Source organism: Synchiropus splendidus, chromosome 7 (assembly GCF_027744825.2).
Source record: "Synchiropus splendidus isolate RoL2022-P1 chromosome 7, RoL_Sspl_1.0, whole genome shotgun sequence".
Classification (NCBI taxonomy): domain Eukaryota; kingdom Metazoa; phylum Chordata; class Actinopteri; order Syngnathiformes; family Callionymidae; genus Synchiropus; species Synchiropus splendidus.
Window position 1 is genome coordinate 12413144 of NC_071340.1, and position 23677 is coordinate 12436820.

The following is a 23677-nucleotide window of genomic DNA, read 5'->3' on the forward strand; positions in this document are numbered from 1 at the left end:
AGCAGGAGCTCTGCAACTCTAATGGTTTTCCATTTGCAATATTATTTCCTCGATTATGTTAGTCTTCCACTTATGCCTCGGTCCAAACCTCCAGCAGCAGATAAAATGTGCTTTAATTCTCCTGTGAGTTCAGATGGTCCTTTCCAAATTACAGATAGCAGCAGACTTTAGACAGTAGAACGGAGTGCACGGGGAGGAGAGAGCACTGTGCTAATTCCTCTTACGCTCATATACACAGTGCACTGTACCACTTTTGTCATTACCTATCTCATTGTAAAAAGTACACAAGCCATCTGAAAAACCCTCCTGCAGCTGTAATTTTCTTTGCCCCATTACATTTTAGTAATGAAAAATCCACTTAGACAAATCAACCTCTCATTTGAGGCCTCCATCAAAATGACCCTGAAGCTTGAGGATGCGTGTTATTAAGAGAAAAGAAAAATATGAGGAAATTGGACTTGCACAACAATGAGGTACATTCCTTGCTTGTTTTGGCTCCTCTGAATTGAGAGGGTCAGCTATTGTGGCCGGAATGGAACCAAAAGAAAGGACCGATTTAGTGCTCATGACAAAGTTTCCTGGGCAAAATTTTAATTTAAATGGTTTTAAGTTAACAAAGTGAAAGATAAGTTGCGTTTTCTTCGACGGGTGGAGTTGGGCAGGTATCTATCGCCTCTGGCAGAGAAAGTTGAGACCTTGAGTGGAGCTGCTGGGCTGATCTTCATGCTCATAACTTTCACACAGTTACAGAAATGAAAGGACTTCTTGTTCTTACAAACTATGAAACAAACTGTAGCCAGTACTAGAGCAAATGTATTTTATGTCATAGCAGCAAGTAAGTCACACTCAAGACGCCATATCATTGCACTCATCTGCATCATGATATAATGCATACAGTTGTACATGGACACACACTTTTATTGAATTCTTTTGTGCACACAGAATGAAAACAGTATATCTTCATTCTAATTTATTCTTGGCTGACCTAATGTCAGTGACCCTTCAAAGGTAAATCCACACCAAATAGAATTTGGGACCCAAATCGGCTTCTATTTCTCCAGCAGTCTCTGCTGTCTCAGGGTCCATGAATACCTTCACAGGGCCTGGTGAGACGGTGAATGCAGGCAATCGCTACAAAGCTCCTCTTCCAATTTACACCCTCTTTTTGTGGATAAATTGTCACTGTTTGCATACTGTGAAATCTGGGCCCTGATTGGTTAACACCCAAGTTATCGCCAAAGTTGTCGCCCAAGTTCAGGTACAAAATTTGTCACTTGATGGTGTGAAGGTAGTATGAATATTTCTAGTGGCTAAGAGGCTGAAGCCTCATGTTTTCCTCACTGTCTTTTCTCTAAAGTTATAGTTAAAGATGTGTGAAATAATAATAAAAAGTGAATGAATAAATGAATAGATTCCAGACGTACCTGAAAGCTGTATATTATCTTCAGAACTAGAAAGTCCAACCCAACTGTTCGGAGCCTGGCTCCTTCAGATTTTCGGTTTGGGAGAAGTGGCCGTGGTCATCAGCCAGTCCCTCTGCCTGGGCACTATCATCAGATTGCTGCTCAGTTCTTTCCCAAACTCTAAGCAGGGAGATGAGTATAGAGAAATACTTGGTTCCATGAAAACAGCGACTATTCACTGCATTGTGTCTTGTAATACAGGTAATTGAAAATAGATATTTTGAGTGGCCTGGCCACTTTCCTAGCTTTCGCTTCCCGTTCCTCACGCTGGTGTCTTTTTCCTGCCTACACTGTTCATGCATGTGACATAGGAAAGAAAATAATAAATAAATAAAACTTTCCTATGGATCACAGAATGCACATCGCCCACACAAATACTTTTTTATCTCCCTTGTTCCTCATGAGTTTAGTGAGTAGTTTCAAACAGCCCATTATCTGTCTGTCGAGTCTGACTGTTCACCTCTGCAGCCTTTTGAAGATGTTCAAATCCCATGGAAACATTCCATCTGGCATTGATCTCCGATTATTCTTGTCATCAATGATCTAATGGAAAGTGAATTAACTCCAACTTTGAAAGAGTGCAGTCACACGCTTAACAGGCTGACAAAAGAACCTGTCCACGCTCCTTGTCTCTTATTGTCAAGCCATTACTGCAGTATGAATGCAACCGTGATGCACTTGGGCTGGAGGTATTAAAACAAAGGAGAAGAGTTCCCTTATAGAAGGAGGAGTGAGTGATTTTGTTCTGACCAGCTAAGAAATTATTCTTCCTGAGAGTCAAGTCAGCCTGACAAGCCGGCCATTAGGAAGATAATTTGACAGTTCTTTCATGTGACCTTGCACCTCTTCGCTCCCGTTTCCCAACCGAGTGCGATGTTCAAAAGAAAGCCACGCGTGTTCTCCTCACGTCGATGGGCTGTTACGATCTCAAAAGTCAGTCAAACATGAGGCTGCTGCGATCGATCGACGGCGGAGAGACGTCACTTCGAAAGCTGTCGGGTGGTTAATTTATGGGCATGCACATGCCTGTGCTGGAGTGCAGGTCCATCCCGGCGGGGCTCATGCTCCCATCGCATCAGGATGAGAGATTAAAGGTCAAAAATCAGGAGACCACTTGGGTGAGAAAGAGAAAATTCAATCTCCAAAAGGAGGCTTCTTGTGCTTAACCCACACATCGATTTGAGAACGCACGCAGGCAGCGAGCGACACGTGCTCCTCCTCATCACTGTACACATGCGGTTCAACTGAATCCTTATTATGGGGTCATCTAAAATGGCCCCATTTTATAGATGCATCACCAAGCTTCCCTCTCGCTGTAGCTCAATCCAGGAAAATCCACAATGAGCAAATTATAACTAGAAACGCTGCCATGTTTTGAGTGTAACCGAGTGACAATAAAATGCATGTAAAAATATAGTTTACATTCGTTATTATAGAAGATTTCTTATGTGCCGTGCCACTCTTGCTCTAAAGATCGACCTATTCTCCCTCTGTTAGCTCAGAGTGCCTCACATCTGAGAGTGACTGCAGCGTTTTCTCACCCGAGTGGAGCCACGGTGTGTGATCGGCAGGTGTGTGAAAAATCTGCTTCCACTTCTGTCACATGCTTTTGTATTTCTCTGTTATGGCTTGCTATTTTTGACAGCGCGACCTCAGTTTTTAAAAAAATCTTTCCTCCTCCGTGATTGCACTGGGAGATGTTTTTCATGCGCACACATACACCTTCCCAGAGGAGCAGGAATAAATCAAGCCGGAATGATCAAAACAATCAAAATAATGAATTAATTTATGCCCACTCATTCTGCCCCAAGAAATCACGGAAGTCTGTGGGGACGTTATTAAGTCCGCACCATCAGAAACAGTCTGGCCTGCTGCTAACTGTTGCTCCTCCATTAGAATACATTACCTCAATTTTCCTTATTCAAAACACAAATGCATGTTGGTTTCCAAGCATCGCCGTTAATAGCAGTCCGATCATTTTGAACGGATCTTCTCACTGACAATTTGATGTTGAAAAATATAGGTTCTATGATCTACTGAGTTAAATGTGAGTGTGGATAGTTGAGATCTTTCTATCTATCTATCTATCTATCTATCTATCTATCTATCTATCTATCTATCTATCTATCTATCTATCTATCTATCTGTGTCTGTATGTCTGTCCGTCCATCCGTCCGTCCATCCATCCATCCATCTGCCTGTCTGTCCGTCCACCTGTAGTCTGTTAGCCTTTGTGTACCTCCGACTCTTTTGCTTGTTAAACTTATTATAGTTCTTGTACTTTTTAAAAGTCAAATTCTTATCTTAAGGTTCTCTCTCTGCTGTAGTCTTTTCTAATGTGTTCCTCAATCTGTCATAGTTTGGTTCTCTCAAGGCTTCTGCTCTTGAGAGATCCTTTCATACCTGCACGAAAAAAGACTGCGTATTTTGCGTATGATCATGTTGATAAGTCCTGGGAACAACACACAAAACACATACTAGACGTATGAAACAGCCCTCATACTGCAGCTTTAGACAGAGCTGCATCAGGAATATATTTTAAAAACAACCCAACATGTATTAATACATTGTTTTGATATGGGTCCGCTGTCGTCTCCACCACCATCCTTGAAATTCACTCAGGTTTTTTCGAATAAGGACTGTTAAGGGGTAGACCCCAATAGGAAGCAAACAAACAGGCCCTAATGTATCCTCAAGAGCTTTCCATCACTTCTGTTTAGGCCCGGTCACCATGGAGATCTAAGCAATTGATAGGGATAACTAAGTACACCATCCATCCAACTGCTGAAAACATACAAAACACTTGTTTGTCTGCAATCGGGGACATCATGATGGGAGGGGGGGGGGCCTTTGATACGCTTTTATAAACACACATTGTCCCCGTCTCTACTGCGGCAGAAGGCTGGCCGCATCTTTTCCGGAGCTTCTTCTCAATATGATCCCAATTGATGGAGAGATGTGACAATTTGGTGGGGAATAGCCCCAACATGAAGCCTGAATTAATTTGGAGAATTAGACAGCACTTGATATTCATCAGATCCTCTGGACTATTAGGGAAGCGGGGCGCTCTCTAAATGACTGTAATGAGATATTTGGTAACCAGTAAGATGCATTGAAGAAGCGGGAAGGGTCAGGCGAGGGACAGGAGTCAGGAACAGGATTCTAGATTACTGTAAAACACCTCACATTTCTTGATTCAATTCATGATGCCTTTATTTTGAAGGGCTATTGTTTGTGATATTTTATATATAAAAAAAAACAACTCCTCCTGAGGATACAATTTTAAAGAATCAGCTGGAAAAGTGAATTTTGGCGAGAGGGGAAGAAAGAAAAGCATGTGAAATGTGAATTAGTGCTGCTCTGATCCCAGCGTGTGTCCATCTCTGTCCTTCCAGACCCCCCACTGGCTCTTCACACAATATGTGCGTGTCTTTATTTGAGTGACTGACACGGTGATGTGGCACGGGGGTCAGTGGATGTGTGAGTGCCAGGAAAGTGTGCGCAGTCTGTGTGTGTGCTTCAGCTCCCAGCAGGGGTGGAAGCGTATGATGAAGGGCACATGTGGCTAAACACAGGTTGGCTCATAAAGCCACTGAAGCGTTGTTGTTGTTTTTTTTGTTTTTTTTTTTCCTTAGGACATTAGTGTGTTGTCAGAAGAAGCTTCAGTTCCCAGAAGAGACATAAAACAAGAGGAAGATGATCATAACTTGTCTTGACTCATGGTGGCTTTGTCAGCTGAATAGTGTGTTTAAACTCTTCCTCGACATGTGTCTGCTCTAATTTTAATTCATGACACCACCAATTCAGGAAGTACAGCAACTTTCCAGGTGCTCGCCACATGTTGAGCAGGACATACATTGAGATGTGTATCGAACTACACATCCCCTTCTCTGTCTCCAGATTATACTGCAAGACTGATTTTGAAGCTTCATTCGTCTCTCTTTACACAAGGTTCCGGACTGCGACCGTTTCATTTACATTTCCACAAAGCTTATGGACCAAATGAAGCACTATCAGCACAAACCATGGTGTTAGAGTTACTGTTAGTACCCAATACGTAGCTCTAATGAGACACAAAAAAGACATAATAATGGCGGAAATTCTCCGACAACGCTGCCTCAGTTTTGCTCTTCTGTGCAGGCGGTACATTATCAATACTTCTTCAACAGTTTGTAGTTATCCCTTATTTACTGTGGGCTGCTCTCCCTGGTGGATATATTGGTGAACAGCAATACCAATGCAAACAACGCATGGAAGCATATGATCAGTGACAGTGTCGGTAAATTATTTTCTTGGCTACTGAAATGTTCTTGAGGTGGGGACATTTCTGCTGTCGACAAATGCCAAACTTGAAGCTTGCCGTTGGTGTCTGGGATAAAATAAATACATAACAATGTAAATAAAACATTCAGAATCCCCACATTTTGTAAAACCAATAATAGCAAGGTTTATATTGAACACACAATAAAACAGCAAAGCCTATTCTCACTAAAGTGCAGGTGAATCATCAAATACTTTCAAAACACTTCACATGCTGCATCTAAGAACGTAGCAAATGTATTCGCTCACACTTCGATGTGACTATATCCTACTATTTGTTTGTGTGTTCAACACACATCTTGTTGTAAATTGTTTTCCAAAAACTCATTGTCGCTGAATAGTGACATCACCGGAAAAGCAAAGCACCATAGACAAACTTCTGAATGTTTTATTTGTATTGTCGTGTATTATTTTATCCCTGACATTAACAGTGAGCAACAGATGGGTTCTTCTGTATTTTGTCTGCATGAGAAGACATTCGTCGTCAGAGGAAATGGCCGGTCGCCCTGCCTCGACAAAATTTCTGTAACTGTTAAAACAATTTACCAACATCGGTGGAAACAGACGGGTGCACGAATGGGCCTTAAGCATCTGCAGTGAGTGGTAATGGCCCCTTTAATTCAATGAATATTTCGCTGCTCTACTCCAAGTCTCAGGCAGAATTCAAATGCCAAAGCAATTTTAATCCCTTTCATATTGAGAAAAAGTGTCCCCTTCCTCCCAACCACTGTGCACCTGGATAACACAAACCCTTATTTCTACGACAGCACGTTGAAATCCTACCCAGGATACGGATGGCTGAAATTTGCCTCTCACAGCGGATGCCAGATTCTCCCTTAGAGACAGACTGAAAAGCTTTTCAATGGAGTACAACCGCGCTGTACCTGACTGAACAGGAGAGGAATACAAAGAAGCATCTCATGACAGGAATCAGGATTTTTATTCGGTCTATAGTAGCAGTTCAGTCTAAAGTGCAGGGTACAAGGGTTGCTCCATGAAAGCGTCGAAGCATGAAGCCTTGGTGCTGCCTCTGTCCTTTCTGTGTGGAGTTGATATGTTCTCCCTGTGCTTGTGTAGGTTTGCCCAGGGCACTCCGGTTTCTTCCCTCGGTAACAGAGGGTGATTGCGTTAAATTGTCTAAGGTGTGTGTGAATGGTTGTTTGTCTCTGTGATAGGCAGGAGACCTGTTCAGGGTGCCTCTCGCCCAAACAACATGGAAGTGGCTACAGCCCCCGCAACACCCATAGGAAGCGGTAGAAGTTGATGAGGGGCAGCTTCCAAGGAGGAGAACAAAAAAACACCTTAGTAGTTCCACTGACTTTTGTAGAGACACCGCACCTTCAGGTGTTTGTGGCACAATTGGTGATTAATCTGGTGATAATGGTGAAAAAAAACCCCACCAAGGATCTAGGAAATTTGATATAGTCAGAAGCAATAATAGGGACAACATTGGCCATGCACAAAAGCTGATGTGCTGCAATCATAGCTCCTGGATCCATGGTCACTTAATGCCTATTTAGAAGCGTTCTCCTCATTGTAATCAATAATTTTCGAGTGCGTTCATTTCAACAGTTCATGATCACAATAATTCTTCAAGAATCCTTGTAAATCCGCCCATCCAAGGAGCTAAATCTGTTTTCCACCGTTTGCTCTGGGTCTCGCCACGTCTCCTTTGTGCCCATGACCTCCATCATCTCCACATCCTTTGTGTTTCCCTCTCAAGTGCTGAAGGATGGCGTCTTCATCGGCGTCCTTCAGCCGTTTTTCTGCGGCTCTCCATTCTCTTCTCTTCTGCTGGAGTGGCGCTACATGACAACCCAACATCTAGTGGTCTTAGCGTCCCAATACGCAGCCTGTTTTAAGTTAAGCCCAAATTTCCACTGAGGCTCTTCCCCATCGACCGTTTTTCAAAAGAGATATTACTATGAAGCTGCAGCACTGATCAGAATTAAAACAAAAAACAAGTGACTAGTTTCTTGATTCAAATATTAGTAGTTGCTATCATGTATTTCTAATTTAATGGAGGCTGTACCACTAGAACAAGTCTTACTGCGAGTACTACTGCTACTACTACTACTAATAATAATAATAATATTAATAATAAACTCATAATAATTGTTCATCTTTTGAAGCAAATAAACATTTTGGATCAGCATCGCCGTAACACTTGCATTGAAGTGACTTGGAATTCTTTAAAAATGTGGCCAATTTTTTTTGAGAGGGTCCACACGTTACGACAGTGCCTTAATGTGCTGCATGTGTCAGCGTGTGACTGCCGGGGCCAATATTCGCTCTCCGTGGGTGAGTGAGATTCACACATATGATTTCGCCTCCTGCCCGAAAAGAAGGAGCCATCTGACCTTTTGCTTCTGCTGGATTTAATGAAGACAGCGCCTGTGTGTGTGTGTGTGTGTGTGTGTGACTGCACACCTCTGCCATGATCATCGCCTTCTCTGAATGAGTCTGACACTGCCACCTGTAATTAGTATTAATAACGACAGATGAACTGTCAGTCAAACCGCGGCAGGCGTTCATAGGACACTGTCTCAAGGATGACTGATCAACTCACATACAGAAGACACCAGTGACATCCAGTGGTCACCTGACCAGACATGCAAGCCTTCCAATACAATTCATTCAAAATACTGCAGCTAATATTCTTTGTTGCTCTTCTTCTGTTTCGGGTTTTCATGCACAGTAAATATATATATATAGATATCTATATATCTATATATGTAGTATGGCTGCCAGCCCTCATGTGGTTACTCAGCCTGGAACTCAGCCACGACATGTGTTTCATAGTACAGTCTCCTGACAGTTTTCAAATGATTTAAACTGTCCGGTTCGATTCGAGTTCACTCTTATGATATAGAAATTCAAATCAGTCTCCTTATACAGACTTCATGTCTCTTCTTTTGTTGTGTTTGTTTCATTCAGTCATTGTTTTATTAATATTGTTAAAATACATTCATTGTACCCCTGGATTACTTCTTTCATTTTTATAATATCGCTATATCATTTTTTTGACTTTTTTTTTGCACACCTATTTGTCTTTCACCATTTATTAATTCAAACTGGGAATCCTTCAACTGTAGGTAATATGAATATATATCAATTATTATAGCATTTTCTTTTACTGTGCATTCTATATATTTGAATGCCTAAATACATAGTAGCCCACTGTTTTCCCCATTATACCTTTTTTGAATGATGTCAATAACAACAACAAATAATAGAATATCATTTATGTATAAATAATATCATGGATTTTTTTTTTTATATTTGATGCCCCTCATAATGTAAGAGTAACAAGAAAAGCTCCATGATGTTCAGCTTTAAAACTGTACCTGCAGTTGTGACCTTTCCTCCTCACATCTACGTTTAAAACAATTGAGACTTTATTAAAATCCTCCCAATACCCCGATGTGTGCGGCGATTCAAAGCCCCCAGCTACAGTTGAAGTGTGTGGGGGGTGTGAGTGTGCAGCAGGTCATCAGGCTGGCGTCAGTAAATCCCTCTCCAATCACTATGTCCCACGGCTCGGACACGATCACACTGCAAGTCAAGCACAAACGCACAAGGCTTAGTCAGTGACGCTGGAAATATTTACAGAAACTAGTGTCAGAAACATCTGCACACACCTGTCATACAGCTGTGTGCAGCAGGTGAGTATCTCTGTGCTGACGCTGGTGTTGCTGCTGTTGAACATGGAGATCAACATCTGGGGACAGTTCATTTTCGGAATGTACAACATTCCTGGAAAACAGAAAGTGTCACTTTCCAACAGCAATGAGGGGACTGCAAGTCAAAACATGCCACAGTCCAATTTCCAATACATCTTAAATAACAATTGAATCATTCCTACATCTTATCCAGCCAAACTGCACACTTATAGTTCCAGATCAGTCAAAACAAAATGGAGAAAGGATTATCTTTGAATTTGAATTCTCCCTTAGCGTCTCTGTTTTCCATAATGGAGCATGTGTGTTTGAATATTCATGTGAATGTGTTCTGATTAAGATGAGTAATGCCATAGTTATCATCTTTTCTGGCAGCATCGCCCGCATCAATGACACCACAGCATCTTTACCAATTGGGCGGTTTAAAACAACCTCAGATGAAATATATAAAGGAAGCAACAACTTGTGGGTTTGACAGTCACCTGCAACACAAGCTGTCATGAAGCAAGACACGCTGCCAGCGATGAGGGACCGCAAGCCGCAACTGGAGATGTCCGCTCGTCTCTCCGGAGCCATGGCCGCTTGAGAAGAGAAGACATGCTTTTCTGGTTATCACAACGCATCGTGTGTGCTGTTACAGAGCATCTCAAAGCATCGTGCTGCCCCAAATAAGCAGCGCACTGAAGGAAATTCAAATTGAATCTCCCTCAAACATCGGCCTGTTAACGCCACGAGTGGCAGCAGGCCACAAAAGAGAAGAAATTAACTGTGAAATAATGAATAATGAGCAGAAATTATCACAGTTGGTTTCCCTCTTGGACTTTTGGAAGCCCCCGGGGTGCTTTTGTTTGGCCTTTTCTCATCACAAGTGTGTGATCAACACATCCCACTGCCTCTCTGTCCCATGACCACGTGACCGTTTCTGCTTTATAGATTTGTTTCCGTCGGCCGTTCAACACTTTTAAACCGTTTTAATAGCACACCATTAAAAAGTGGCTAACAATTAACCCAAATCCTCTCAACCAGAGCGACGAAAATGAACAATTGCAGGTAAAAAGCACACCCACCATTTACACTGCAGGCGCCGCAAGGCACAGCAACGGTTCAAGCCCTAATTACAGTGAACAATACAGGAGGCAAAAGCTTCAATTATACTTGTTTTCCTGACAAAAAAACCAAAAATAACTATTTTGAATACTACGCATTTTGCAGTTAAGTGCAAGGACATGTATACACATGTTGTGGGCCTTTAGTTTCACTGTGCTCTGGAGTCATTCACTTATGACTAGTGTTTCCAGCTTGTTGCAACAAGACAAACGTTTATATTTACCAGGAAAATGGGGCCAAAGAACTGTGCAACAAAATCCCACTTGCATATTTTATGCATGTTGTTTGCAGGGTCCAACAACGGCAGGCAAATGGTGTCTATTCCTTTTTTGACTTGTGAAAAAATACTATGTAGGTACTATATATTTTTCTCTTTAATAGGCGTGTTGTTCACATAGTTCAACAATGCCACAGAAGTTGTTTTAGGTTATTCTTTTTACTTTTGAAAAAAAAAAAGTTTTTGGTGAGAATTATATCTTGTCATCTGGGCATATGCCATGCTGGAGTTATACATATTGAAACAACTCCAACATCAAATATGACGGAACTGGGGATGCACTCAATATTCGGTGGTCGAATATATTCAACCGAATAATGCAAAAAAAGCAACATTCGGCTTCGGTGGATTTTCACTTCAAATCGAAAACGCATCAAAACGCATTGTAATGGTGACGACACCGGCTCCCTGCTTGGTCGACTGGCGACCGAACAGGAGCAGTTCATCACAAGTGGAAATGATTTAGACTTTCCGACACATGACTCACACGCTTCCTCTTTATTCGATCATTTCTTTCTTGTTTATGCTGTCAAGTATTAAAGAGCCGAACGTTTCGACCGTCATCATGGCGACGCTTCAGTCAAAGTGTGATCTGAATCTGCATACAGTGTTGAAGTTTTCATTTGTTTTACAGTGTTGGAGAGCAGGAATAGAATTTCAGTTTGAGTGTGCAGCCAAACTATCTGGAGCCTTCTGTTTACCTTATCAGCCTATTATATAATAGAACATTTTGTAGTTTTATTATTATGAATTTCTCCACTGTGGAAGAAATAAAGGACATCTAATCTAATTACTGTTATTATTATTATTATTATTAGAAAAGCGAAGTCTAAAATGTAAAAAAAAGTCACCTAACTTTCACACATTCATGTAAATGTCTTCTCCACTATTAATGCAGTATTTTTTAAATAGTAAAAGACATTACCACATATTCGGTAATATTTGGTATTCTGCCAAGCATTTTAAATGTTATTTGGCTTCTGCCACACATTTTCAATAAAATTTTAAATTTTCAACTATAGAATAAAAACAAAAAAATATCTATTTTTCCAGGATTGCGCCTGCTCAACCCAGACTGAGAGACACGGGACTGAAATGAACGCACTGTAAAATGCTGACCCAATAATGGTGAATTCCACTAAAGAGCTGAACTACTTTATATTTAAAAAACTAATGTTCCAAGCCCACTTCATGAATCTCACGAATCGATTTTTTTTCTGTCCTCCAAGGCTGTTCTTTTGGGCACTCTAGTGTCCTCCACTGCCTGCAGACATCTTACTGGTGAATCGCACCAGTGAATTAGATAAAATCTGTTGATCAGTTAATGCCTTGCTCCAAGGTTTCATCAGACACTGAAGTAAAAATCCAACACATGAAACTTTGGTTCGAACCTGACCATAAAAGAAAATAAAAACGGGTGTATTTCTAGAAACCTTCATGCCGACATCTTTCATCTATTGAACTCCGTCTTGACCCAAAATACTTAGTTGTTCCGTCTCACTCAGGAGAGCTGACTGGTCTATCAAACATCCACCAGTGGATTTGTCTAGGTTGCGTCTGAAAACGCCACCTATCTCTCATCAGAGAAGCCCATATATGTTCTGTCAATGCAACGAAATGAGCTGATCATTTACACATCCTAAAATTCAGGCATCACAGTTCACGCTGAATGAAACACTCAGCTCCGCCGCCCACTGGAGCTCGCTCCACAGTAACAGATGGATCCCTCCACATTTCCTCCCACTGGTGCTAGCCGAAGTCAAGGACTACAGTTTCCTCCGGGGACAGCGAGCTATTGTGCTAGAGACCTCTGCTTTGTTTAACAACTTCATCTTGCACTACGATGAGACGGATGGGAAGATTTTGGCCCGATGAAGCGATACTCACAAATGACTCCAATTGACATTCCCAAGGAGGCAAAGTTGGAGAATCCGCACAGAGCGTAAGTTGCTATTGTTTCAGAGTGAACCTGCGAGAGGAGTGAATAAAAGAGGGACATGCAGCAGTTAAACATGTCCTCACAGACTCATTTATAATATCATATACAGCTCCTCTTACAGAGATATACTGCTTGACGTTCTCCACATATTCAGGGCCACCCGCCTTCCTGTTTTTGATCAAGATCGACATCTTCTGATAGGCCACAAACTCATTGATGAAGGTCTTTGTGCCGATCAGCTCGGCCACGATGGCGCTGTCCTCCCAGGAGACTCCCAGCATGAATGCCAGAGGCCGGAACACGTAGGAGCAGATGAGCTGTTGGTCCAAACAAATGCGTGTTTGAGCACAGACAATAGTGGTAATGAAAGGACAGTGTAGTAAGATGAGAATATGGAAATATTATAACTGCAAAGCTGAGCTGTGGGTAGTCCAGCATCCCCCCCAGCCAGGACAGAACCGAGTCCACGAAGGCAAAGATCGCAATGAAGGCGATGAGGTTGACCACGATGGAGGCGATTAGGCTGACAGAGGAGCTGGCACCATGCGAGGCCGCCTCCAGAATGTTGTTGCATTCACTGCAATGACAGCAACCTCAGTTTTAGATGCATCTAAATCAACAGGAAGAAGAGCCTGGCAGTGGATAGTCCAAGGGAGAATGTACTATGAAGGAGTTGCTACAGACTTGTATCGCAAAACTGGGACTGACTGTGTCAAATCCTGGAAAAATACAGTACATATGCTGACTCAGTAGAAGGTGTAGCATCTGTACCTGAGCAGAGGAACAAACACGATTTTGTCTCCAGAATTGATCATAGGAAATATTGCAGATCCAGAAAATTGCAATTGCCACTTGTTGAGCGGAAAGACGTATTTCATTCAGATCTCTGAGCTATGGATTTGATATACAGCTATGAGGAAGATATTAAGATTGGTGGCGAACTAACATTGATTGTTTTATGACACTGCTAAAGTTAAGTAGTTGCCAGCAGCACTATATTTCATAAATAAAGAAATAAATAAATAGAACACCATGTCACTGTGTTATTTTCCTAACAAAACAGAAACCAGTGGGGCTTCATTGTGAAACGCTTGGTCCATTGATCATTGGTTATTGGAACATATTAATGTGCACTGAAACCCAAACTAATAAAGTCAAACACAACATATGGATGTTCATTTGCATATTATTTGTCCGTTAAAAAAAAAAAAATATATATATATATCAACATATCAATACTGATACGGCCCGGATGATCGGTTGATGCTGACACTGAGCAAACACCTTCTACATGCCACTCAAAGTGAAAGTGAGAATATTTGGACTCAGGGAAGGTACCAGACGGGTTCTTGGAAAAACAAATTGATTCCTCATCCAGTCATTTCGGCATGTATCAGACATATCAAGAATTCCTCTGAGCTAAATTCAATTTACACTGTCTGTATATAGACATCAGTTTGAGAAGCACCGACGACTGGATAGATTTTTACCCTTTGTCCATTTTAAGATCGCGACTTGTTGCATAAACCGGAGTCTCTGTTTCTGGCCAAAATACTTTAGCGACTGCCAGCGAGGCAGGAGCAGACATGATGGAGGCTGTCAACAAATGTGTCGCATCCACCTGAAAGAAGGAAAAGACAATTTTAAACCTCAACAGAATCACTCAAAGTCACATTTAGAATCCCTCAAATACATATGGGCCTGGCCTTCTGGACAAGTTTGACGCAGCGTTTCATGTACTTGTGATTTACATGCCAATACTTCTTGATACACAATACACCGAAAAACGTATTTTTCCGTCACCCCAAAAGCGATAAAAGCGCCGAGAATGGAACCAGCAATGCTGGCGAAGCCTCCTGTCATCACTGCGTGGATCTCAGAGCAAGTCAGCTGATGCATGTACGGCCGGATCAACAGAGGGGACTCGGTCTGAAAATAGAGACGGCGTCAACAAAACCGCGCCTTGATTGTGTCGCTTGTTCTATTGACTGAACAGATGTGCACCTGCCCCAAGAATATGTTTCCAGCTGCCGCCATTGATTCTGTAGGCGACGTTCCCATGGTAACTGCCATGAGGAATCCAATCTTGCGTTGAAAAAAAAAGTGAAAATGATTGAAACCTAATCATAATTAATCCACATAAAGCCAGACTAATGACTTGTAAAGGCCAGAATAGCAGCCAGTATGGAATGTTTTCAAAGTCATAGTTCAGAGAAGCAGCAGGCTATTCCATTTTCTCACCTTCCAAATGAGCCACTGCATGAAGCCGATGTGGTAGAGGACTGAGATCACAGAGCTGATGAATGTCAGAATAGGCATCGCCTGAGGAGGTCAACAGCCAATGTCAATTATACAAGCACTCTTTCGTTTTTTTCACAGTTATAAACTAATACTTATTATGCAGGAAAATAGTCATCACAAAGCCTATCTTTACTTAGAGAAGACAATTCATTGAGTGAGGGATCATGAGGAGTTTTCAAGATCCTTGAGTCAAGTGGTCTCTGCGACAGTGTGTCGGGGTGAAGCTTGAGCTGAGCTAAAAGGCTAAAGATCTTCACCTATTAACCCAGCATTGGCTTGAAAAACAGATGCCAAAACTTGCTTTTCTGGTCTCTACTGTAGATATGAGGAGAGGGCCTGGTGACTCATGAGAGACTCGGAGTACAACCTCTGTTCCTCCCTGCATGAACAGACTGTCTTTCTACAGTTAAACAATCCACTGATCTTGGGTTATGAAATTCACTTTTATACAGTATGAACATGGAATTGTGAATTAGAAAGGGGCCTAAAAGGCTTCCCTGAGGAACCACAATTATAAGTAAACACATCTTTTAAAAAAAACAACAACACAGTTTATAAGTCAAAAGGGATTGTTTTATACACAAAAATATCAGTCTCACCTTGAAGATTATGAAGTGATCTGCGTAACTTGCTCCAAACACAAATTCAGATCCAACATCTGCAAATGAGAGAAATGTCTGCAGAAGGGATAAAGAACAAAAAGATTTGAATATCGATCAAAAGCAAAAAGTATTTATGTGGCATCGACGGCTTGTGTGTGCACCTCTGCTTTTTCACCGATCCATTCCAGCGCAACTATACCAGACGTTGTCCTCAGGATCAGCAGGCCAAAAACAAACTGCAGCAGCACTCCAAATATCAGCGCTCGCCAAGACCACTGCAACACACGAGCTAGACTTTAAACAGCAGATGACAAAACGAGTCGGGGTCTCGCTCCTACCTTGAACGGGTGTTTTGAGAAGACCATCATGAACAAGATGAGGCAAATCAGACCACAGAAGGACACCATCGGTCTGATGCCTTGCTTAGCTGTGTCCAGAGCTAACCAGCACACAACGCCCACGATCAGCAGCACACACAGCAACCTGGAGGTGTGTGTTTGAGGTGAAATGAAATAGTTACCCATTCAAGCACAGGACAGGTGTAGGAGTTCATAAACAGATGGACTGTAGTCTGCAACAGTTTAAACAAACTGCACTTTTTTTCAAACTTAATCTGAGGGCCCCGCTTCTCTAGAGTCAGGGAGTTTGTCCTCAGGTTTTGGCAGCAATAGTTGGGTGGATCCAAGTCAACATAAGCGAATCCTGCAAGCCTAGCCCCCATGGTGTCTCCATGCGGTCACCAGGTCCGTAACAAGTCATCAGCTGCCTCTTCACACAGGCACTTGTTTCATAACAAGGTGTTCTTTAGACGTACTCTGGCTGGGTGTTTAAACATCTCTTGATGTTCATCCTGTCAACGGTGTTTCACCTGAGACATAGTCTTCCTATGCTGCACCGATTGGCTATTTCTCAGGCTTTCTCAGGCGTTACACACTGATCCCTTGTGCTGTCATTATCAGTTAAAACAACATGTCTTCAAGCAAAACTGGATGCTCGCGTTCTGGATTGATATAAATTATTTAGTTTAAATTGCAGAGTAAATAATCTATCATAACCATTCTCTCTAAAAAATGTCTCCTACTTTCACAAGATGTGCTGTGTTTGAGCAGTTATGCTTCCTTTATACAAGCAGCGCCGTCATCACTGCTTTTACTGCCCTGTTTGAAATCAGCCGTCATGCTGATTCCTCAAACAATAAGTCCATTCAGTCTGAAGATTTTACTGTTGCCAGGAGACGGAGAGAAATTCAACTTGCCACAACTACCAGCCACCATTATAGACTAGTCCTGTTACCATTTCACTTCCAAAGCAAGTGCTGTGACCCAAAAAAAAAAAACAGGTTTTTGTGTGTGTTCAATATCTCACCATTTGATCCAAAACCAGTTTCTGTTGAAAATGTCTCTGATGGGCTCCAGTTTCTCCCAAATCCTGGCGCCGTAACGTTCCATTGACCAATCCCAGGCTAAGAAGAAGATGGCTACCAAGGTGAGGACGAGCAGGATGGTCGCCCGCTCCAGGTTCAAAATACATGCTGTGATAACTATGGCGATGAATCCTAAGAAGAAATGTTAGATTAGATTAGATTATAGTGAAATGGCAAAAACTATTTTTCATTTTTCCCATGTTAATAATAGATTAGGAGAAGGAAAATACTCTACATTTTTCTAGATATTAAATCGGAAATTAAGTCAATTCTTTCTGCTATTGCCTGTCATGGATGGGTGGAGCCCATCCCAGCCATTTAGGGTGACAGGGAGCGGACATCCTGGGAAGCACAGAGCACAGTGAAGGAAAGCACACACTCGTGCCTTTGGGACAGTGGGAAGAAACCAGAGTGCATGGTGGCTAATTTTGAGGGGCCACTAGATGGCACTGTCTGCTGAGTAATCTTTGGCTTTGAAATTTGACATTGTTATTTTAAACAAACAGCGCCACCTACTGAACACTGAAAATTAAGACAGTTTCATGAAACCTCATCCCACCATCATCTACAGATTCGCCTCATTCATCTCATTCACACTCGGTGTACAGCGTTGGAGGGGGTGACCGGAGGTCGGTGTGAAAGATGAAAGGTGTAGATGGCTGTGATAGCTGATGGTTGTCTTCCGCCCATTGATCCTCACCTGAGAACTGTGGACGCCAGTGAGAGAGAGATATAGATGTATATTTGCTTTGTCAGAGAAGATGTGTGCCGACAGCCATGATCATACAAACCACGAGTGTTAGCTAAACTGAAGTAGAGGCAAACATGCTGCAAGCCAGAAGGACTGCATTCTCTATTGTATTCAACACATTAGACACTAATATATTTAGAAGAGAGTGAGTCAACAGCGCTGTGCTGCTGTCCTCTGTGACAGGCCCACAAAAATCATGAGCCTGCTGGCATGACACTGAAACTGCAGAGAAAATAGCAACTATTTCCCTGATATAGATTTCTCAAATCCCCGACTTTGTAATTTATTGGTACGATTTATTAAAAAAAGGATGTATGACAAATAGCACACTGCATTATTCTAGAGATTTTTAGGACAAGTGTAGTGACACTGTTTAAGATAAAAAATAAATAAATAGATACATGTCCCGTTGCCTATTAGTAACTTCGTGTCAAAGCCTGATGATAAATATTTAAATATTAGATTCATGAAGATTATCCATTTAAATTTACATATTTTAGCAAAAATAAATAAATAAATAAAACATACTTCTGTTAGGGCATAACCTGGGTTAACATGTGGATGAGTGTCAGAAGAGAATATCAGGTAACTGGAGAATGATCTTTTGTTCACCTGCCGCTAAAGTCAGATATATGGTCATCCAGATCTTGTCCTTGTGGTCCCTCAGGAACCTATGGATCGGCTCAGTCCACTTCTCCAGATCCATCAAAACACTGAAGACAACGTTTCAAAAACAATACAGAACCATTGTTACTGGTGGGGAATATGATAAACATAAAACAAAAAGCAGAGGAGACACCTGTTTCTTCGCCTCTTCGCTGTTTTCAGTGCATCCTCCTCCTCCTCATCATCATCACCATTCTCAGAGAGATGATCCATTTGAATGTTCACACGGTCTTTTTCCTGTCAGACACACGCAGTTCAGACTCACGGCGTGACCTCTGAAGAGCAAACATCTTCTTGACTGCACAAACTTCTCGTGTTCGAACTCAGCTATCCAGTCTTTGTTTGCCAAACAAACACGACGAAAAGTCTGAAGTGACTATGAGAAGAGAAGTGGAAGTTGAATTGGTACCTGAAGTTCGAAGGCGCGGTTCGACTGTCCTCGCCGGGGAGTCATTTTCAGCCAGTTTCTCACTTCACTTCAGGATGTGAACCTTGAAGACACACCTGACGTGCCTTGACCCCGCCCACTGTCTCCCATTTGCTCGATTCAGTTTTTTAACTAACGCAACACTTACCTGCTGCGTTCTGAGCGATCTGACGCTTAGAAGAATGAACTCAATGTAACACACAGTCATTGACAACAAGGCATTCATCATATCTGAGCGCTGAACTATGAAATGCTCCTTTTAGACTGAAGTCTTTTAGTTTCTATACATGCAACGCTTTATCGTTTGAGCCCGTGTATCTTGGCTGTTGTGAGCATCAGTGGTGTGTCCCTAAAGTAACCACTAGAGGACGTAAACGCACCATTCTTCAGGGGAACCGTGTCGTTCTGATAAGGTTAAAACGAGTTCTCCTGTATCAACATGCCGCTGTTTGAACAGCTAAAGCGACATTCTCATTTTAGTAAACATGACAATGAAGTATTGACATTTTGACGATTATCCAATGAGCTAAAACTATGTCAAAACGAACAAAAAGTTTTGTATGCAGCCTTTTCAAAACTCAATTACAATCTTAATTTAGAAATATACACGAGTGAGAATCTGTGTTTATGCAACGTGAGATGTATGAACATTAGTAAGGTACCTAATAAACGTGGTCAAAAATTGCAATGTTCATAGACTGACTGATTCAGACACGTAACAAAAAAACCTTGACATGACTTTAAATCGGTGCTTGACTTCTTTCTCAACGTTCATTTAATGTACTTTACCCTGCAAAAAAATATTTAATACAATTTTAAAATATTAAAAACATTCAATTAACATCTTTGGTGACTATTAAAAAAATAATCATTAGAATTACTGTATTAATTTAAAAATACATTCATATGTTTCCCTTTTAAACATACACATACATTTACGTCCAGCACAAGACAAAACAATCTATGACATTATTGCATGCACATTTTTTTGTTAGATTTCCTATCACATTCAAATTCACGTTCCCTTTACTTTCACTATCATTTCTGAAACACTCCCAACAGTTCAGTTGGAACACATTAGCATGAAGTGCCACATAAATTAATTCAGAAAAACTTCCTTACAAAATAAAATAGAAACGTAAGTGAATGTAAAGACTTATTGAATGACTGAGAAATTGAGAAAAGAACCTGTCTTGTGAGTTGCTGTCTGATGAAATCTCTTTTTTAACCCTCTTTAAAATGAGTATTAGCTAGCCACTTACAATGGAACAATGGTGACCAAGAAATATCTAGTCTTGCATGATTGATGAATGCTTTTAGACCATGGTACGACATTAGAATAACGCATAAGAGATTCAACTCAAATTGAAGAAAGACAGAGAAGAGCCATACACAACTGTTTCTTTAAACTCCACCACTGATTTAGGAAATGAACTCCACTTCCCTCTCATCTCCATGTTTGTTTGTGGTCTCTAATCTGTTGTATACGCAATTTCAACTGTAGCATCAGAGTATTCCTATGGTACTTATAGTGATTTTCCGTGATGAATATTGAATATTGGTCGTGTTAGCTGGAATTTCTGTGTCTGCATCTGTGTCAGATGTGATGGTTTTTCCTCTCCCTCTAGCCTTCTGGTGAATTTCACCCAAAGTTGCTCGGTTCAGAACCGACTTGCTCCTGGAAGTGACCTATTGTGTCCAGGATCATGTTTCTGATAGCGTTTGGAGGACATCATCAGCACTGTGCCGAGTTGTCAGGATGAGCGTCTAATCAGTGTTTGTTTTGCCAACATGAGCTGAACCTTCTCTGCTCTCATGGCTCAGCAGCATGTGATGCTCATTTAAATACTGACCATCGGAGGAGCTCAGATATGAGCAACGCAGCATTTGAGATGTTACTCTTCACACAGTGAGAAATCACCCTTCAACTACTTAGTTTTCTCTCTATGTTTTAATATCACCCGTTTCTAGTATATTATGCAAGTCATCTCCTCACTTAGTTTTACATTAATATGTATTTTTCAATATTTCAATATTTCACATTATTTTAATTCACTTGATTTGAATTTAAACAGTGAGATAAAGAAGTTAAACACCTGAGCCCTCTTGGTGCATTCCACTTGTGCTCCCAAAGGAAACTCGACTCTGGTAAACTGACACTGGAAACTAAACACATTTATCATTTACTTCATATTTAGTTGTGGAATAGACTTGGTATGCTTGTTTGTCCTTTATCCTTCTTTCCGACCCACCAGCTGCCAGCAGTCCCAGGTGACTCGACTTCCCTCCTGAGCTGCTGTGAGAAGATGCTCTGCTGGAGTAAGACAGAGAGCCGCAGCAGAATTCTCAAACAGCAACAAATCGTGTTTGTCAGACTTGAGGTGTCACAGCCCTCAGTAACACTAGAGGAGAGTCTCTGGCTCTGATGTTTAAAAATTAGTGGTTGTATAAACAGCAGGGTGTGGAGACAGGTTTCCATTTAAAACTATAATAAGACTGACTACAAAATGAGGCGCACCTTAGACAAGTGCAGTGTCGGGAGCACAACATTTTGTGAGTCACAACTCAGATAAATATCTGCAGAACAGAAATGAGAAGAGAAATGAAGTGAATTTCTTTTTGGTTTCATATCTGTACTTCCCTTCCTCTGCCTCTCCATCAATAACATCTCAGTCGCCCCCTCACCTCAGGTTCAGACTCTTAGTATCATCCTTGCTGGTACACTATCACTTCAGTAACCCCCATTAAACTGACTCCCGAATTATCCCCATCAGAAAATACTGCAATACTCAGAACCCTCCACCTCCACCATCATCTTACTCCCATCCTGTTTCAAACTCACCTCACATCACCCTGCCTGTCTCTCCCTCTGGTTCTCCGTCCCCAATCCATAAATCTCCACCTGTGTTGGACAGAGCTGCAGCTCTTGCAACTCTTCTTCTCGTCTTCTGTGTGTGTCATGTGAGCAAGTCTTGGGATGCTTGTACCACCTGCTGCTTGATGGCTGTCAGTGGTGTTTCAAGTATATCATGTTATGCAATTGTAGGTCAGTAATAGTAGGTAAAAGTGGAGCTCGGCAGAGGTCTGCGCTCTCTGGGTGTTTTTCGAGATGTGACTGGTGCTGCAAGATCCCGTCTCCACCGACCACATCCATCCACAGTGCTCCTGAAGAGGCTTGTTTATTTACCACACAATAATAACATCATTCTGTAGAGCACAGTAAAGAACTTTTCTTTTGTATTCTCCTTCGCCATTGCGCACTCCATGTTTGTTGTCAGCACCCCCAGAACACTGTTGCCCCTCAGCAAACCAAGCTGGACAGCGTTTTAATGAGTCCGCCCTCGACGATCTGATCAGAATGCGAACATCCTGGTTTGTGATTTTGTGTGGCAGATTTGTTCAGACGCCACTAGGACTCCATAATTACACTCCTCTATTCAGCAGCAGCGGCCGTGCGTCAGCGCCAACGTCACGTTCGAGTCGCTCATGGGGACAAAGCATTGGAGGATGAGAGGAGGGGGACGAGAGGAGGAGACGGAGCGCTGTTCCCCCTCACGCATGATGTCACTCGGCATCTCTCACGCGGAGAAGGTGAGGGACCGAGGTGAAGTGGCAGTTAAAGCCGCAGATGCTCTTTGTGAGGAGAGTCCCAGCCCTCTGAAGGGTGATGGGCTGCTGCAGTGTATTGATCCAGTTTGGCCAACAGCCCTGTTATGAATTTATGTCAAATGATTTAATAAGGTGTGACGTTCTGCCTCGTACTCGCCTGCTAAAGACTTGATGATTGGTGTTTGCCCTCGCGCCTGATCCCCTCTGTTCACGGTGCCTCGGTTTATGTCAGCTAGTTAACAGGCTGTCACCCTGGTTACAATTACAACCAGCTGGCTTGTTACTTCCCCATCACCCTCAGCTGCGTATTTGCAGCCAGCCTGACAAGGGAATCCCTGACTCCACGTGTCGCTTAAGGTAGAGGGTCAGGCACATCTGTGTAGAAGGCGACAGACAGGTCATTCTACCAAACTGCTGGTGTGTGGTGAATGAAGTCATGTGAATTACATAACACATTTGTCTGTCTTCAAAGTGCCACAAAGAATTAGCACAAAACATTATTTATTTTTTTATTTTTTTCTATTATATATTATGTTCTCATTCCTTTATGTCAAGATCATGATATTTTCTCAACCTTTAGTTTCACATTCACACTGGTTTTCACATTGCAAAAGGCACTGCTGCTTCAAACTTTCTCAGAAGCCAAGATACACAGTTCATTTTTATAAAAATTTATTTTTAAACCTATGCATTTGAGTATGAAATTGAGTGCGTTTTCTTTACCTTTTGCATTCAGATGGAGTGAGTCTTGTCCGTGCCATGACCCGAGCCTAAGCTAGTCTCTCTCCACTAGAGATGACTGTCACAACCGCAAGTCATCATGAGCTCATAACACATTTAGCTGTAAGTTAGAGCTCCTTGATCCTTCCTTTCATCACTAAATGGCGTTGAAACAGGTAGATGATGGGTCCAAGTTCATTGGACACCTTGATTCGACAAAGCAGGCCGCCCTCAACCATGTGCGCTTGATGCCTGTGGGTATGATTCAGTCTCTCATAAACCTTGGTATGTTTCCTGCAGAGGTGCTAACACAAGCAAACCCTTTTTCCTGAAGATCAGATCAGTTTATTGTGCTACGTTTGTTCTTTAGTCATCGGATGAGTCTTGGACAA

The 23677-nt window shown here is 41.9% G+C and overlaps 1 protein-coding gene across 1 annotated transcript; it reads right to left on the reverse strand.

Annotated features, from left to right (window-relative positions):
- Window positions 1–8190: 8190 nt before the first annotated feature.
- Window positions 8191–19015, reverse strand: LOC128762624 (solute carrier family 28 member 3-like). The gene is made up of 17 exons (XM_053870987.1): window positions 18939–19015; window positions 18663–18766; window positions 18476–18576; window positions 17055–17244; window positions 16028–16172; window positions 15851–15964; window positions 15687–15764; window positions 15028–15108; window positions 14791–14871; window positions 14590–14715; window positions 14277–14407; window positions 13195–13363; window positions 12906–13103; window positions 12735–12816; window positions 9946–10044; window positions 9425–9539; window positions 8191–9338 (listed from the first exon to the last, which is right to left on the reverse strand). The coding sequence occupies exons 1-17, from the start codon at window positions 18981–18983 to the stop codon at window positions 9221–9223; spliced, it is 1977 nt and encodes a 658-aa protein (XP_053726962.1). The 5' UTR covers window positions 18984–19015; the 3' UTR covers window positions 8191–9220.
- Window positions 19016–23677: the final 4662 nt, after the last annotated feature.

Coding starts and splice junctions, on each gene's coding strand:
- LOC128762624 (XM_053870987.1), bottom strand. CDS start 18,983: ATGACTCCCCGGCGAGGACAGTCGAACCGCGCCTTCGAACTTCAG. Junction 14,408..14,589: donor GCGCTTTTATCGCTTTTGGG/GTGACGGAAAAA, acceptor TCCTTCTTTCAG/GTGGATGCGACACATTTGTT. Junction 9,540..9,945: donor CATGACAGCTTGTGTTGCAG/GTGACTGTCAAA, acceptor TCTGTTTTCCAG/GAATGTTGTACATTCCGAAA.